Below are 15,326 nucleotides of genomic sequence, written 5' to 3'. Positions count from 1 at the left end.
TTAGATGTGCAAATAAGGAAATCTCTGCCACACAAAATACATAACTTCAGCTTCTTTTTCTACATTCTAAGCTACACTTAAACACTATAAAGTCATGGTAATTTTGGACCAACTTTAGTTCTCTGATTATGCAATTTCTACAATGTGTAAAGGTATTTTTACTTAGTGCTTTCACAGGGTGATTCCTATACAAGACACTGTACCACATGCGTAGTACTTAAGGTCTCCTGAGACAGAACAAATTAATTAAGAAGCACATCAGCTATTTAGTACCCAAGCCTCCACTTAACAATGATCAAAGTTCTTCCTCAGCCTCCAGAAAAAGTCATTGACTAAGTCTTATCTCTCAAATTAGGTTGTGAATGTCTGGCATCTCACTAAGTGAAAGCAGTTTCCATTAATACCCACCCAAGGGCAGAAGACACAGACATTTTAAAACCAGTTACAGATCTCAGCCTAAACTTTCTCTCTAGAAGCAGGAGCACTTAGTACATCTGTTCAGCAGCTTTGCCATAATCCCTTCTCTCAGTTTTGGTTTGCCAAGATCTCTTGAATGCTAGGCTGGGTGTTTAAATCAAGCCAGGGTGATTCAGCAGATATCTTCTTGCGGCTCTGCAGGGCAGGAGCACCTGACAGCAAGATGACTCCACAGACTGTGCTTCAGCTATAATCCTAAAGTCTAGCATCATGCTACAACAGTCAGCAAAAATCCCTCACTGATTATGGGAGATAAATGCCTTTGGAGAGGGACACTAAATCCAAGGACATAAGGTAGCTGAAATATATGTTTATTTCAACATACATCAACAGACAAAGGGGAAATAATTCCAGCACTCCAGCCTCTTTGGAAGTTTTAATAATTAATCTAGAAGTTAAATCTATTTTTACAAGGCCATCCTAATTTAACTCAGGATTTGTAGAAGTTATGAGGATAATGGCATTAACAAGTTAGCCACTACTTCATAGGCACAAACTCTGCAGGGCTGCAATGTACTCCTGCAATAGTAGGAAGGAGCAATCAGATCATATACTCAAGCAAAACCTCCTAAACCTTTGTAGGAGACAATGTATTACTCTAAACTTATTTTGGAAGAAAAGACTTTTGATTTAAAAAAAAAAAAAAAAAGTTAAAATAACTAAACAAAATGGAGATTGACAGAAAAAAAGCTTAAAAGAATACTTGTCAGCTATGAATCAGCAAGAACAAGAACAAAAGCATAAACATTTTCAGATAAATCCTCCTTTTATAGTCTATGTTCTTCTTTGGAAAAGGGAGAATTAAATGTAACCACTACTATGTATAAAGTCCCCAAAAAAGAATTCATGGAAGCATGGGGAGGGCATTGATCTGCTGATGTTAGGAAAAGGAGTGGTTTGGAGAAACAGGGAAAGGGAAGCGTAAACAAATAGAAAAGCTGAAAATCCTCCCACTGAGCATATCCTCTGGCTCACCAGATCTGTTTATTTGTGCAGTGGGCTCTACAACATTTCTGCAGTTCTTTAGATGCTTGAATGTAATTCAGAATTATCTTATTCCTTAGTTACAACATTAGTACCTATTTAAGTAATGATACATTAATTATTCCCCTCATTAGTACCTGAATTAATCCAACGTTAAAGTTTTGCTTAGCTAATCAGTCTCGCAATTTCCAACTTTTAACTTGACTTGTGAAAGGACTGTGATGTAATCCCCACTGATTAATTACTGAAATCCAAGACTAAGCAGACCAGCAGAAAAGCATTTATAGAACAAGGGAATCCAGTGACGCCACAGAGGGTTAGGGTTTTTCCTACCAAGTGAAAGGTTACTCGTATAAAGTCTGAGTGGTTTCAAGTGCTTAAGTCACACTGTTCCCAGTACCACACAACATCTTTTGCTTACAAACTGCTAGAAGTCAAGCCAGATTGTTTATTTTATTTTAGTCAGAAGGAATTACATTGAAAATGTAAAGGGATTACATGGAAGTGCTGGAAGGGCTAACGCCTGCATTCCAAAAAGGAACTTGATTGGAAACACCAGAAATGCGTTTTTTGATTAGGCAGCACTCGGCACTTCGATTTACCCCCCTCAGCCCTGAAAGCCGCTGGCGTACAGAGCCCGGCAAGGCGCCGCTCCGGTACAGCCCAGCCCAAACGCGCTTCCCCAGCGCCTGTGCGTGCCGGGGCAGCGAGCCCTGCAGCGCAAGCAGGAGCCGGGCGCTGCCGGGGGAAGCGAGGTGAGGCAGCGCCACGTTTTCGGCTAATCGGCCGGGTTATCTGACCTCGGCCGGGGGGAGATGAAGGGGGGGGGAACACGAGGTAGGGGTAGATGAGGCGGGCAGCAGCCGCCATTTTGTGCCCCCCTCGCCCCGCGCGGTCGCTGCCGCTTTAAGGCCGCAGGCACGAGGCCCCCCCTCCCCTTTACTCCCCCCATCACGCGCTCGCCCCCCTCCCCTCCCCGACCCGCGCGCGCCCCCTGATTGGCCGCTCGCCGCGCCGCCGGATAGTCAACATGGCCCGCGTGCGGCGCGGCGGCCGCGGCGGCGCTGGGGCCAATCGGCGGCGCTTTTACTGAGGGAGGCGCCCGCGCTCGGGGCCAACGGGAGGCGGCTTTGTTGGCGGTCGGCGCAGCCCGAGCGAGCCTGCGAGGAGCCTGGCGGCTGGCGCTGCCTCCGAGGGCGGGCGGGACACGGAGCGGGGCCGCGGGCAGGTGAGGGCGCGGCGGGCCCGCCGCCAGCGGCTCCCGGCCCTCAGGAGGCCGCCGGGCAGCGGCCGGGCTCGCCGGGGATGGGGCTCGCGTGTGGCGGCCGTTAGGGCCTGAGGTGGGGCGGGGTGGGGCCGGGCCCGGCCGGCGGTGGCGGTGGGGCTGCCTGCGGGGAGGGGCCCGGCACCATCTTAACGGGGATGCGGCGCTGAGGGAGCGGGGGGCGCTGCGGGCAGCTCGGCCTCCCCCCGGCCTCCTGCGGGAGCGGGGAGGGCGAGGAGGGAGAGGAGGGAGGGCTGGGGGTGGGGAGCGCTTCTGCCTCGCCTCGAGTCAAACCAGTAGCTGCTGAAGTCAGGCGTGGTGCTTTCGTTTGACCTCGTCCAGGGTCTTCCGTTCGCTCAGCGTGCTCTGTACTTTTCTGGGGCTCTCTTTTCGTTTCGCGGCTCTTGTTCTGTAAGCGAGGGCCTCTTTAAAATTTCCTGCTGTTGCTTCGGTTGTTTGCCGCACATAATAGCACGTCCTCCGTGGGATTTGTTTGGTTCGTTTCTCTAACATCCCTCTACAGGTAGAGAGGCAAGTATGTAAATTCTGGAGGTGAAGCCAGAACCACTAGGCAGATTCTTATGAAGTCGTCTTAACGATTATTTGCAAAGTCATTTTTATAAAGTCAAAACAGTGTGCCCTCAGTACAGCTTTCAAGGTGAGCATAACTGCTGCTGATGTTCAGAGCTTGTGGAGCAGGTTAATGAGTTTCTTCCTCTTGACTGTTTTTTTCATTATTATTTCTAATCTTGCTTACTAAAAGTGTCAGAGACTATTATGCTTGTGGCTTCCCACAGAGTTGCATCCCAGCAGGTCTAAACGGAAGTCATAACTTTCCCTCCTGATTTGTTGTAGTTACAAAAGCAGTAACAGTTGTAGGTAGAAGTCTTCCTGTGAATTCACAAGTGCAGTAATTTTTTGTTTTATGTTCTAGCTGTGTAAATTTAGAAGGCTTTTAGAACAAGAGGTAAGCTCTTTTAGCAGAGAAAACTTATTCTGTGTCGTTTTTTGTTTGTATCTCTAGCTATTAAAGAGACAGGCTTTTCCTTTAAAGCTGCATCCTTCTGGATGTTTCTTGTCCTTACAATGAACTTTTGCTATTGTAGACTGTTGGAAGTATGCACTGAGTTTAGTTTCCTGCTGTTTTAGATGCCTAGTGCCATATGACATTCATTCTAGGCAAACTGTAGCAGAATGATTTATGGGACAGGTGGTTGATGTAGTCCCCTCCTTCCCTTAAGTTTCTTGTCTGTATTAGTTATGTGAAAAGGGTGAACTGTCCAGAATATGTAAGATATGATTTTGGCCTCTTATTGGCGGTGGTAGTGATAATAATATCCTACAGTGCTCTTTTTTTGAGTTCTGGTAGCTTTTTTTTTTTTTTTGTCTTTGTCTGCAAACTTTGTCGTCTACAAGCTTTTTTGCTTGGAAGATAACAAAGGCAATAAATAGTAAGGCTCAGTGCTTTGCTTCTGTACTTTTTCCATTAACTGTGCACTTAACTTTCTGTCTAAAATCACCTTACTCTCTTCTCGCCTGTCTCCACCAGCTTTCATGGAACAGTTCTATTAGTAATCGGGAGCATTTAAGCCATTAGAAGGGAATTGTAATGCCACTGGGAATCATAAGCTTTTTTATTTTTGGAAAAGCTTCTTTTACTTTATTGTTCAGTTTATTTCTTTTCATTTTTCAGTTACCAAAGGAACAACTTTGAAGAGGCAAACCAGACTGAAAGTATGTATTTGCACAAGGGAATGATGCCTTACCAATTTTATTACATGTTATTTAGGTAAATGGCCCTTGTCAGAACATGCCTAATTGACGTCTGTTCCAGTGGAGCTTAAGTCAGCTGCTACTTAAAAATTGTGCAAGTTGTGGGAGCTTTACTTCATGCTTCCCAAACAGGAATGAGAATCTTGTCTTCAGCATCAGGGCTGAGAAATAGTTCCCCGCAGGAAACACAGCACAAATAATGGAGCAGAAGATTTGTACATTGAGTGGATTTTTTCTTTTGGCTCTGTCCCTGGGCCAGTGTTGGAAGGGACAAGACTTTGAGGCTAAATTTTAAGTAACGCGAGTCTGCATTTTTAGTTGCTTACTCTTGCTTCCTCTGATAGTGACGAGGATCATGTAACTTGTTGGCTGAACTCTGATATTAGGTCAATTTGCTCTCTTACCTTCCTAGTCATCTCTTTTTTTTTTTTCCATGCTTTTTGTATGCAGTGGAAGGAAAGACTAGCGTATGCTCTTTTATTTCTTCAGCTGTAAGATAGCAAAATTCTCTCCTTTTGCTCCACAGCATGGTTGCTTGCATTTTTACTTTGTCTTTTTATGCTTAGGGCAAAAATAAGTGCCGGCAAAAAAAAAAAAAAAAAAAACATGGGTTGCTGACACAGACCTGGTCTAAAGAGCTTGCTTTCTTGTTTGTTCCTGGTCTATGGTGAACTCACATGTTTGTTGTTGTTTGTTTTTTGTTTTTTTGCCTTTTTTGGGAGGGGTAATAGATGGTAAGCAACTATGTTTCCTGTGGAATAATCTAACCTGTACTCCTAGCTTTCCATTTCTGTCTGTTTGTGAACGTGTTACTTTCCTAGCTTAGAGCAGGAATTTCCTTTTTCCAGGTAGGGGAGTGTGTGCATTCTCTGCCACCCCTTCTCTGACTGTCACTCTGGATGTCCTCACATTCTCTGGTAGCTGTCTATTGGAAGCTGGGCTAAAGGTCAGCCTGCCTGGGCGTTACAGGCTCTGAGAAACCAGACTCATAAGAATGATGTGTTCTTTGTGTTCTTGAACTTGACTTACAAACCCATACCTGTTTTCTTGAGAATTTAATAGTGTAAAATAATCTATACAGTATGTAGTGGTTACTTGGGTGTGCAATGAACTGTGTCTGGAATGAAGGAGGAAAAAAAAAAAAAAAACTACTAAAATAGACATACAGGCTTGTGTATGTCAGCCTGATAAAGAAGTTACAGTGAAATAAGGTAGGCAGTCTGGCTTTGGTGTCTCTGGAGAGCTAGTTTAGATTGTGGGGGCTGGTGTACCTGTGTTAAGCTTTGTTCCAGCCACTGCGAACGCTGGGGCTTCTGCTTCCATGTTTTCTTTGTTTTTCCAGTCCCAATAAATAAACTCAAGGCAAATCAGCAAACTGTTGAGTAGAGGAGTCTTCCAGCTCCTGTCAAAAACCTTCTTTTTGGATAAACAATTTTCTTCCCTCCAGTGTTTTGGTTCTATTTATCTGGTAGCATGTTTAGTTTGTCACTCTGCATAGTGCAGCAGAAGCAGCTATTCACAAAAATAGCCCTGATTAGACTGACAAAGGAGACATTCTTCTGCCCAGGTGACATGAGAAAAAAGTCTTTTTGAAGTTGTACTTTGTTTGAACTTTCATTGTTTCCAGGTCAGGCATAGTAATACATAGACTAAAAATTCATTATTTACTGTGGTACTGTCAAGGAATTAGAAAATAATATATTTATTTCTTCATCGTCAGGTTTTTATTTTTTAAAAAGAACGTACAGCCAATCTAGGAAACTGATTCATGTTCTTAGGATAAAGACTTATGATCTGGTAGAAGCAGGTTATAAACTGAAATGCGTAACAGGAAAAAAAAGTCTAAAAGGGTGAAATGAAAGCACTTAACATACTGTTTAAAAATTGAACAAGTTCCCATTTGGATTGCATGTTATGGGAGCTGTTCACTTTACTGTGAGAGATAATGTATGATGACTTTCTTAGAAAAAACAGAGGGAGTTTATTTATCTTTGTGTCTTAAACTGTTACATATTTTATCTTCATCTTCTGTGGAGGTAAGCAAGCTACCATTAAATTATTTGTAAACACTGTATTTCAACTTGCAGGTGGATACAGGCACACAGATGGCAGATAACAGGTATGTTGGACTGATTTCGTGAAGTTAAATCTAGTTACAGCTGACTTCATCTGGTCTTCTTGTGGGTGAACTTTTTTTTCTCAATGAAGAGGGTATTACCAAATTTGAGTAAGGGTAAGATAGTAATATTTTCTGTAGCTGGACTGCATTTCCTTACAGCAAGGAGGAAACGCCCATTTACCATACTAGAAGCTGAGAATGTAGTATATTGGCTACAGAATAACTTTGTTTTGGGGTTAATGTAACTAGTGTTGTGGTGACTCAGTTTTTCATGTTCATGCTGAAATGCTGTAAAGATGTGAAGAGAGCACTGATCTTTGCTGTTTCTCTGATCTGTATGATTGCAGAAGGCACTGCTTTATTTTCTGTTTTTCATAATGCTTTTAGAACAAATAAGTGTCTCTTAAGCTGATGTAAAAACATACGTGATGCTGCGCTTTCAATGCTTGCACTGCATCAGGGTAAGCTGGATAAGTTGGCCTATCCAGTAATTAATAATACCCACTTGAATGTGTAATGTTTTTTCTCCTTTTATATCTGAGGTAAGATTAATTTCAGCAATACCCAATCTGTGTTTTGCAACCTCTAGACAGGCAGGAACCATAGGGAAGGCTTGCTGGCTGTTGACTCATTCTGGGCCCTCTCTTTCCCCAGCACAAGAAGTGAGATGGAAGACGCTGGGGGAAGGACAGGGTTGTTTCTTTCTTAAAATCAAAGTGACTGTTTGTTCTTCCTATTAGTCAAAACAACTTACTATACTAAGTCCAAAGAGCTTAGAGCAGTCGTTTAAATTGCTTCCTTACCTGTATTCTTTCTAGTGTTTTTTCTTTTATCACTTACATTGAAAGGATGTCTTGTGTTTTCACTTGTGAGTAATAACATTTCCCTGTTGAGGATGACCCGGTACAGGTCAAAGGCCAGACATTCACTTAAAGGAGATTAATTTATCTGTCACATAGCTATTTTTCCATCTTTTGCTTCCTGTTCATCACAGGAGAATTAATTTCATATCCAAACTTCAGAGTTTGAAAAGCTCAAAGACATAAGCATGTCTTCTAGTGGCATACTTGTTTACTACAGGTCAAGTTTTATAAACACTGAAAATTCAGTGTACTTTTGTTCTTAAATATTAATGTTCTTATGAAGTGATGCTTTTCTAAAGTTACGTTTTTAATTCTTCTAGTAAAGCAGAAGATACTGCTTCGGATTCTGTGGACGCTGCTAAAAATGCAAGTGACAAAAAAGGTAAGTACGTACTAGTAGGTAACAGTACAAAGGTGGAGTAATGCTATTGCCTTCTGTATTGAAGCTTCTTTAATAAAAAGTAAGTAGTTTTAAGGAAAAAATACACCTATGTAAAAATTTCATCAAGTTAGTGTGTGCTGTGCAACTTACTGATTTTTTTTGTTGTTGTGTCATCTCTGGTGAGAAGAGTGGTGGGAAAGAATGGAAAGATCAGGAAAGCAAATACCTGCATGTTACGAACACCACATGAGTCTTATTAGTGATGCTTTTAAGCTCCTAACCAGAAGGTGTGACCTCTGGAAAAAAAGTCTTCTGCCAACTCTTGTGATATCTGTTTGAGGAGTCATATAAGTTGTAAAAGTGTCTTGATATAAAAATTAATAGTTGTCGAGGAAGTGCTCATAGTGCAGTGTTGCTTTGTTGTACAAAGCTCACCAAGTTTGTCACATGTTTTCAGGAGTAAGACTAACTGGGAAACACTTTTACAAATGTCTTGAAAGTTTAATCTGATGGTTCGGTCGCAAATTCATGGCTTACAAACTAGACCTAGTATAGAGAGAGGACATAGAAACTTGTATTTTGCACCTTCTTAGAAGGGAAGACAGGAAATCTGCTTATGTCATCAATGTGCTATTTGATTTTTAGAAAACAAAGATTTGATACATTTCTAAACAGAGGAATGAGTTTTCTATCACTATCCATTCTTACCATTCTTAAATCTGATCCTGAGGTAACTTTGAGTTATTAGTTCCCTATAGCAGTGATAGTTGAGAAATGGAAAATAGCAAGTATTTTTGCTGTGACACAGTAAGACTCATAATATGACGTAAGTGCTATAAATATATTCAGATTTGTTTTAAGAATGGGTTTCTGTCTTCATAGAAAAGCTGGCAGACCAAGTGATGCAAAATCCACAAGTTTTGGCAGCCCTACAGGAACGACTTGACAACACAGCGCTTACCCCTTCAAGTTACATTGAAACGTAAGTATAGCACATAATAAAATTCTTGAAAGACTGAAAGCATAATAAAATGATATTACTGTATAATTAAGGTAGGAAATTGGAGCAAATGACCTGTTAAGTAAAATGTTGACTTTAACTGTGATTCAGTGGCCTACATCTGGAAGAAAGAGTCAAGTTTTAATTTACTTGCATGAAATTTAAAACAAGATGTTGCCCTGTGTAGTGTTTTCTGTAGCTACTATAATTTTGGTTTGAAGTATTTTTTCCATCCTACCTTGTTTCCTTTGATTCGTATTCTGTTAGGGTGTGCTGATTTTTTATAAAACTGTTGTCTGGACGTGGTGGAAAGGTCAGGACCTGTAAAGCTACTCTTTTAGCCCTAGTTTAGAGTTTCCTTTTTGAAAGGAAGATAGGCTTATGCTTCAAGTTTTGCCTTTAGCAGAAACTTTGGCCTTTATTTCTTTATTGAGCATAGCTAGGAGACTATTTTAATTTTTTAAAGTTAAATTAATTTTTAATCTATCAAAATTGCATTTATCTTATATGCAGCCTATTTCACAGGGAAATATTAAATAATGGTAAGGCAACTAGTTTTTAAACTTAAAGAAGTATGTATTTTTTAGTTTACCAAAAGCAGTGAAAAGAAGAATTGATGCCTTGAAACAACTCCAGGTGAAATGTGCCCATATAGAAGCTAAATTCTATGAAGAAGTACATGATTTAGAGAGAAAATATGCAGCACTCTATCAACCTCTTTTTGATAAGGTGAGAAGACTAAATGTTTCTTACAGCTGCGTCAATTCTGTTTGCATATACAAAATTTTACTTATGCCAGTTTTGTTTTTTTTCCTACCATAGAGAAGAGAGTTTATTAATGGAGAAGCTGAACCCACAGATGCAGAGTCAGAGTGGCACAGTGAAAATGAGGAAGAAGAAAAACTAGCTGTAAGTACAAACTGGGTAATGAACTGGAGATGTATAGGATTTTCGAAGTTAATTCTTGTACAGCATTTCCCATTGAAGATTGATCTTTTGGAGAGAAAAATGTTTTACCAGTAATGTGCGACTGTGATGAACACTTTCTTAGGTCCTGTGAAAGCTTCTAAATGCAGTTTAGGTTTTTTCAAGTTTCTAACTTCAGCAAATTCTTGCTTTTGTTTGCACTGTTCGTAATCTGTTAGCAGCATCATTCTGTTAATGGGTTCCATTCCGGTGCTACATGATAACCCCAAGGTAATAAAGGCTGGCTGTTTGTCTGCCTGTTCTCTTTATTTTGGGGGGACATAATTTAGCTTAAATATCTAGAAATATAAACTAGACACAGGTATCTCTTAGTTGTAAAATGGAATTGACCTTATCTAATGTATGCTGGCTAGTGGATTCTTTCTTCCCCAGTGAGTAGGAACTCTAGCTTTACAAAGGATGATGTAATGGGTAGGCTGCCTTTTATTTTTTATTGTTGTTTTTTGGAGATGGATACTCACTGATTTTTTAAAAAATTATTATCTTTAAATAACAGTGAGCTACTTAAGGTGACAAATGTGACATTCTGTCAGGTTTTCCTTGCATTTTTCCCATGTTACATCTCCATTTGGTTTCCTTTGGATGCTGTTTTATATACAGTGCAAATTATTCTTTGTTTTGACTAGTCTCATGAGATTTAGCATGATGCAGTACTCAATGTGTGGAAGCAAAAAGGTTTCTTAGACTTTGTGTGAAGGCAGCATTGACTGGCGATATTCAATGCAATTATAGATCAGAAACATGTCTAGATGGCAAGTGAAATGCTGCTTCATATTGGCTAGCCATAGCCCAAGCAGCTGCTGTTTAGAAGAACTTGTGTATTTGCTGCTCTCTAGTGGTGTAAATACAAAGGTGCAATATGAATTCATACCCCAAATTCCTTGTTTCATGAGCTAGAGAAGTAACTTGGTCATTTTGTTTAGGTGACGTTTGACATCAGTTATATGTACAGAGTTCTGCATCACACAAAGTTATTTGTTCAGTATTAATAATGAAAAGTAACCATGGTAAATCAACTTTGCTAACTACCCTGCAAAATTGGGAAGGTAGGACAGTTTCAGAGGGCAGAACTTAATTTTAGACTTCTAGGTAGAATTCTGTCAATGACACGTGATGCTACAGAGATGAATACGAAAAAATGCATTTGTATTTTTTCTGACTGTGGTAAAGATGAATGTGCTTTCCTTTTTTTCCTGTTTGTCCAATTACAGCAGCTGTCACTTGGTTATTTAGACTTTGTACAAAATAATTCCAAATTAATTGAAAGGAAACCTGAATTGATTGTTTATGTGCTTATTTGTGTAAATGAAACTCATGCCTATTAATGCCATTTACAGAGAAACAATTCAGATTTTTAGAAGTCTTATAAAAACAGCTTCAGAGTTAACGAATGCTTTGTACATCTACTTATGTTTATGAAATAATATATTGAGAAGTTGTGTTTTTATTTCTTAATTGTTTCTGTATTTATTTCACAGGGAGACCTGAAAAATGCAGTGGTAATAGAAGAGAAAGCAGAAGCAGAAGAGACAAATGTCAAAGGAATTCCAGACTTCTGGTTTACTATCTTTAGAAACGTAGATATGCTAAGTGAATTAGTACAAGTAAGTTTGCCTTATGATAAGAGTAACTTCTGTCATATGTTAAATGGCTGCTACTCTTCCCAGTTACTAGTGAGCGCTTGGAACCTTGTGCTGCGCTTTGGTCAGGGTAATTACATCAGCATGGACTGAGAGCAGTTCTGTGGGGAGGGACTTGAGGTGCTGGTGGATGGAAAAAATATGGACATGACTGGCAAGGTGTGGGGCTCCCAGTATGAGAAAATACAGACCTGTTAGAGCAGGTCCAAGAAGAGGGCTCCAGAAATGATCAGAGGGCTGGAATGCTTCTCTTGATGAAAGGCTAAGAGATCTGGGGTTCTGTAGCCTGGAGAAAAGAAGGCTCTAGGGAGATCTTACTGCTGCCTTTCAATAAAGTGGGCTTATAAGAGGTTTTTTACTAGGGTACAGCAATAGGATAAGGGATAATGGTTTTAAACTGAAAGAAGGTAAATTTAGATCAGATATTCGGAAGTTCTTCATTCAGGCTGTAGGTGAGGCACTGGAACAGGCTGCCCAGAGAAGCTGTGGATGCCCCATGCCTGGAAGTTTTCAAGGCCAGGCTGGATGGGGTTTTGTGCAGCCTGATGTAGTGGAAGGTGTCCCTGCTCATGGCAAAGTGGTTGGACAAGATGGGTCTTCAGAGGTCCCTTCCAACCCAAATTGTTCTATGATTCTGTTGTGACACCAAATCTTTGGGCCTTCATAATCTCTAACACCATTCCTGAAGGAGCTTGAAAAGCTAGTGATAAACAGAACAGCTGACCAAAACTGCTGAACAGGATGCAGGTTTTCTTAGAAATGATCTTGTAACAACCTCTGTAGATATTAAAATGCAAATTCACAGCTCACAACAGCTGTTCCTCTATAATTAACTTAGTCTGTTTTTTTCAAGGGTACTATATGTGTACCTATGGATAGGTTGAGTTCATGTTAAGTATCCTGTGTAGTTCTCAGTTGTAGTAATTGCTTGTAATGATATTAAAGAATAAATTTCTGAAGTCTGTCTTTTTGTAAAGCTCATCACTAATAAATATCCTGAATTAAGTTTTTATTCTCAGTAACATTCATGAAGCCTAGTAGGGTAACAATATTTACTGAAGACAAGGCTTGGTGATTGAGAGTTGGGAGTTTGACATGGTATTTGCAACAAGGATTAAGAAATTTGGTTCCAAATCTGAACTTTAGCTGCAGTCTTTAAATAACTGCAAGGCTTAGTTTGTTCTTAAGAACAGGTTGAACAAGCAAACTAGATGGAAGTTTTGGTCTTCTAAATATTGCCTGCACCATAAGAAATTGCTTTTTCCTTTTTAGGAATATGATGAACCAATCTTAAAACATCTGCAGGATATTAAAGTTAAATTCTCTGAACCTGGACAGCCTATGGTGAGTATTCCCTAGTTGTTGTTCATGAAGGTTGTAGTAATGATGGGAGCAAGAGTTCAAACTTCTAATTCCATCCTGTTTGCCTAGAATATATAGGATTCTCTCTGGGCTTATATGTTTATGCTGTGGCTTTTAATGTTCAGATTTCCTGACCCTTTGCTTTTTCACCCCACATCTTTAACGTAGTTTCTAGATTACAATTCTGATTCAGTTCTGGCCAGTTATTGCTTTAATTTTCTATTTCAAATTCCAAATAATCTGTTCTTTCTGTGAAAGTTACATGGCTGCTTTTGTTTTGCAAGTGAATTGTGGGTGCTGCTTCCCACATAGTGTGCTTCATCAAAAGAAGAGATGTGGCTACAATCTTAATCAAAAACAATGATAATGGATATGATGCCTATAGGAAAAATATTAGATGGTCTTTTGAAAGTGTACCCAATAAGTAATTTAAGTTTTGCCTTTTTTCAGAAACATTCATGTTCATGCAAATTCTTTGTAGTGTTCCTTTTGTAGATCCTGTGTTTGTCAAAACTAGATGGTTCTGTTGCACGTTTAATTCATGCAGACTATATCCCTTGGACTTCTTTTGAGAGGGAGGCAGGGAAATAACGGAATTTCAGCCTACATGTTCTTTCTTTAAACTTCATCCTTCTGTCTTTTTTTTTCCCCGCAAGTTTTTTTTTTTGATGGTTTGTTTTATGGAGTTATAGTCATGTAACAGTCTAAAATGCAAGAGATGCTTCATTGATGCTTCATTACTAGAGCTTCTAGTAAAGATAAAAGGACTTTCTCAAAATACCTTTTAAAGGTTATTAACAACTGAAATGAAGTTTTTAGCCCTCATTGTCTTCTATTAGTACAAAAATCTTGAGCCGATAATCAGCAAGGGGGGTAGTATGGACAGGAGAAATTGGGAGTTAAGTTCCTAAATATTGTTACAGCTGGAGGAGAAGATGTGAGTTTTATGAAGAAAATGTATAAGTACAAATTTAAGTACTGAAAAAAGTTATTTTTTTTAATCCTGATACATAACTATTTGGTGGCATTCAGATAATTTGGGAATAATTGTTTTCGACTACAACATTTTTGTGTGTTCTCATTTGGCTTTGTTTTACAGCACCTTAAGTTGAAGACATCAGTGGATGTATCTTGTCTCGCACTGTTCGTAACCTCTTGACAGCATATTCCTGTGATTAGGTTCCATTCCAGTGCTACATGAAATCCAATAATGGAAGGCTGACAAATTATATGTCTCTTCTGTATTTGGAAACAAAAGGATGTATTCCTAACCACTTCAGTGAAACCTGTTTACCAATTATTTGTGAATGTTTGAAATTCTCTGGCAGTTATTGCAGCAGTGATGGCCTTGTAATGCAAAAAGTTCAAATCACTGGTGTGTAATGAAAACACTAATTCTGCTGGGGAATAAGTTTTGCAACTAAAATAAACATATAATAGTTAGGAATTTCCTGGTTTACCACTGATCAACTTCAGTTACTGTCCTTCAGAACTAGATTTACCTGGTTACAGTAATGGTGCTTCCAAAGTGCTTTTTGCTATAGCCTGTATATAAACTTATCTGCGTAAAGTTAAGCAATTCCTCTTCTTATTTGCTTTTATTTATAATCAATGAATAAACTTACATGTGCTTATATAAATGTAATTTATAAAATATCTATCAATTTGGACAGAGGGATCCCTTGCTAGCACATTCACACCTGGGTGATGAGTATGCATATGAGTTAAGTAGCTTGAAATAAGGACATTTATTTATTTGAACTTCATAAGAGTATCTTCTATACTATAAGAAAACTGTAGAAATTCATACTACATAGCTAATCTGATATCAAAAGCAAAGACCCTCAAGGCTACTGGAGAGGTTATTACAGTTCTTCAAATAGGCCTTGAAACTTTTGTCTCATAATTAGCAGATTTAAAAAGAAATACTGAAATGCTGTCTTTGCAGATAAGTTTGTATTGCAAGTGCTTGGGATGCTGCCTGCTAAGTAATGCCAATGGTTACTTATCCTGGTGATGTTTTGTGGGATTATTTGGGTATGAGAGTGTTAGTCACTGGTGGTAGATAAAAGCTAAGTTTGACCCTTCCCCTAAGCAAGTGTGCTAGGGAGGGATTTGTCCTAGCTGAAGAATATCTCCAAACCATGCTGGCTGTTTTGAATTTCTTTTAAAATGGAAGTAAAGCTAAAATAGGCTATGGGAAGCCAACACAAGTGTTTCATCTCACAACTGGTTCCCAGTAGCCTCCTTTCCTTAATCTGTAAGCATGTGAGGTTTTGAAGGCTTCTGCTGCCCCCAAACCCATCTCTGTGGGACTTCTGTCCTTCTAAATTTCTATCGTGTGAAGAGATCCATGTGGTCAGAGAAAGCAGATGGTGAGAGAAAACTAAGGGGCCTCTGGGAGATGAGTGAGAGGTGTATGTCTTTGATGAACAGACTGCTGTCCCTGGAGATACTCCACATGGTAGACTTTCA

At 39.6% G+C, this 15,326-nt stretch overlaps 1 protein-coding gene across 12 annotated transcripts in view; it reads left to right on the top strand.

The window, feature by feature from the left end:
* The first annotated feature begins 2,596 nt into the window (after positions 1-2,596).
* The window catches only part of NAP1L4 (nucleosome assembly protein 1 like 4), a 31,380-nt gene continuing 18,650 nt past the window's right edge, over positions 2,597-15,326 (top strand). For 4 of the 12 annotated variants that reach the window (XR_014618495.1, XR_014618496.1, XM_084288061.1 and 1 more), the window contains exons 1-9: positions 2,597-2,689; positions 4,419-4,459; positions 6,586-6,617; positions 7,801-7,862; positions 8,745-8,844; positions 9,450-9,591; positions 9,685-9,771; positions 11,328-11,453; positions 12,762-12,833. Coding sequence is in view for 10 of the 12 variants with exons in the window: in XM_084288061.1 (XP_084144187.1) it covers positions 6,604-6,617; positions 7,801-7,862; positions 8,745-8,844; positions 9,450-9,591; positions 9,685-9,771; positions 11,328-11,453; positions 12,762-12,833 (603 nt within the window). In the remaining 2 variants the exon portion in view is untranslated. Of the gene's footprint in view, positions 2,690-2,994; positions 3,384-3,659; positions 3,693-4,418; positions 4,460-5,346; positions 5,445-6,585; positions 6,618-7,800; positions 7,863-8,742; positions 8,845-9,449; positions 9,592-9,684; positions 9,772-11,327; positions 11,454-12,761; positions 12,834-15,326 lie in introns of those variants that run through there. The other 8 variants (XM_084288069.1, XM_084288068.1, XM_084288065.1 and 5 more) reach the window with 8 other exon arrangements.

This window comes from Netta rufina (assembly GCF_964035555.1).
Source record: "Netta rufina genome assembly, chromosome: 5".
NCBI lineage: Eukaryota > Metazoa > Chordata > Aves > Anseriformes > Anatidae > Netta > Netta rufina.
The sequence above is the reverse complement of the archived record's forward strand: the minus strand, read 5'-3'. Positions and strand labels throughout refer to the sequence as shown.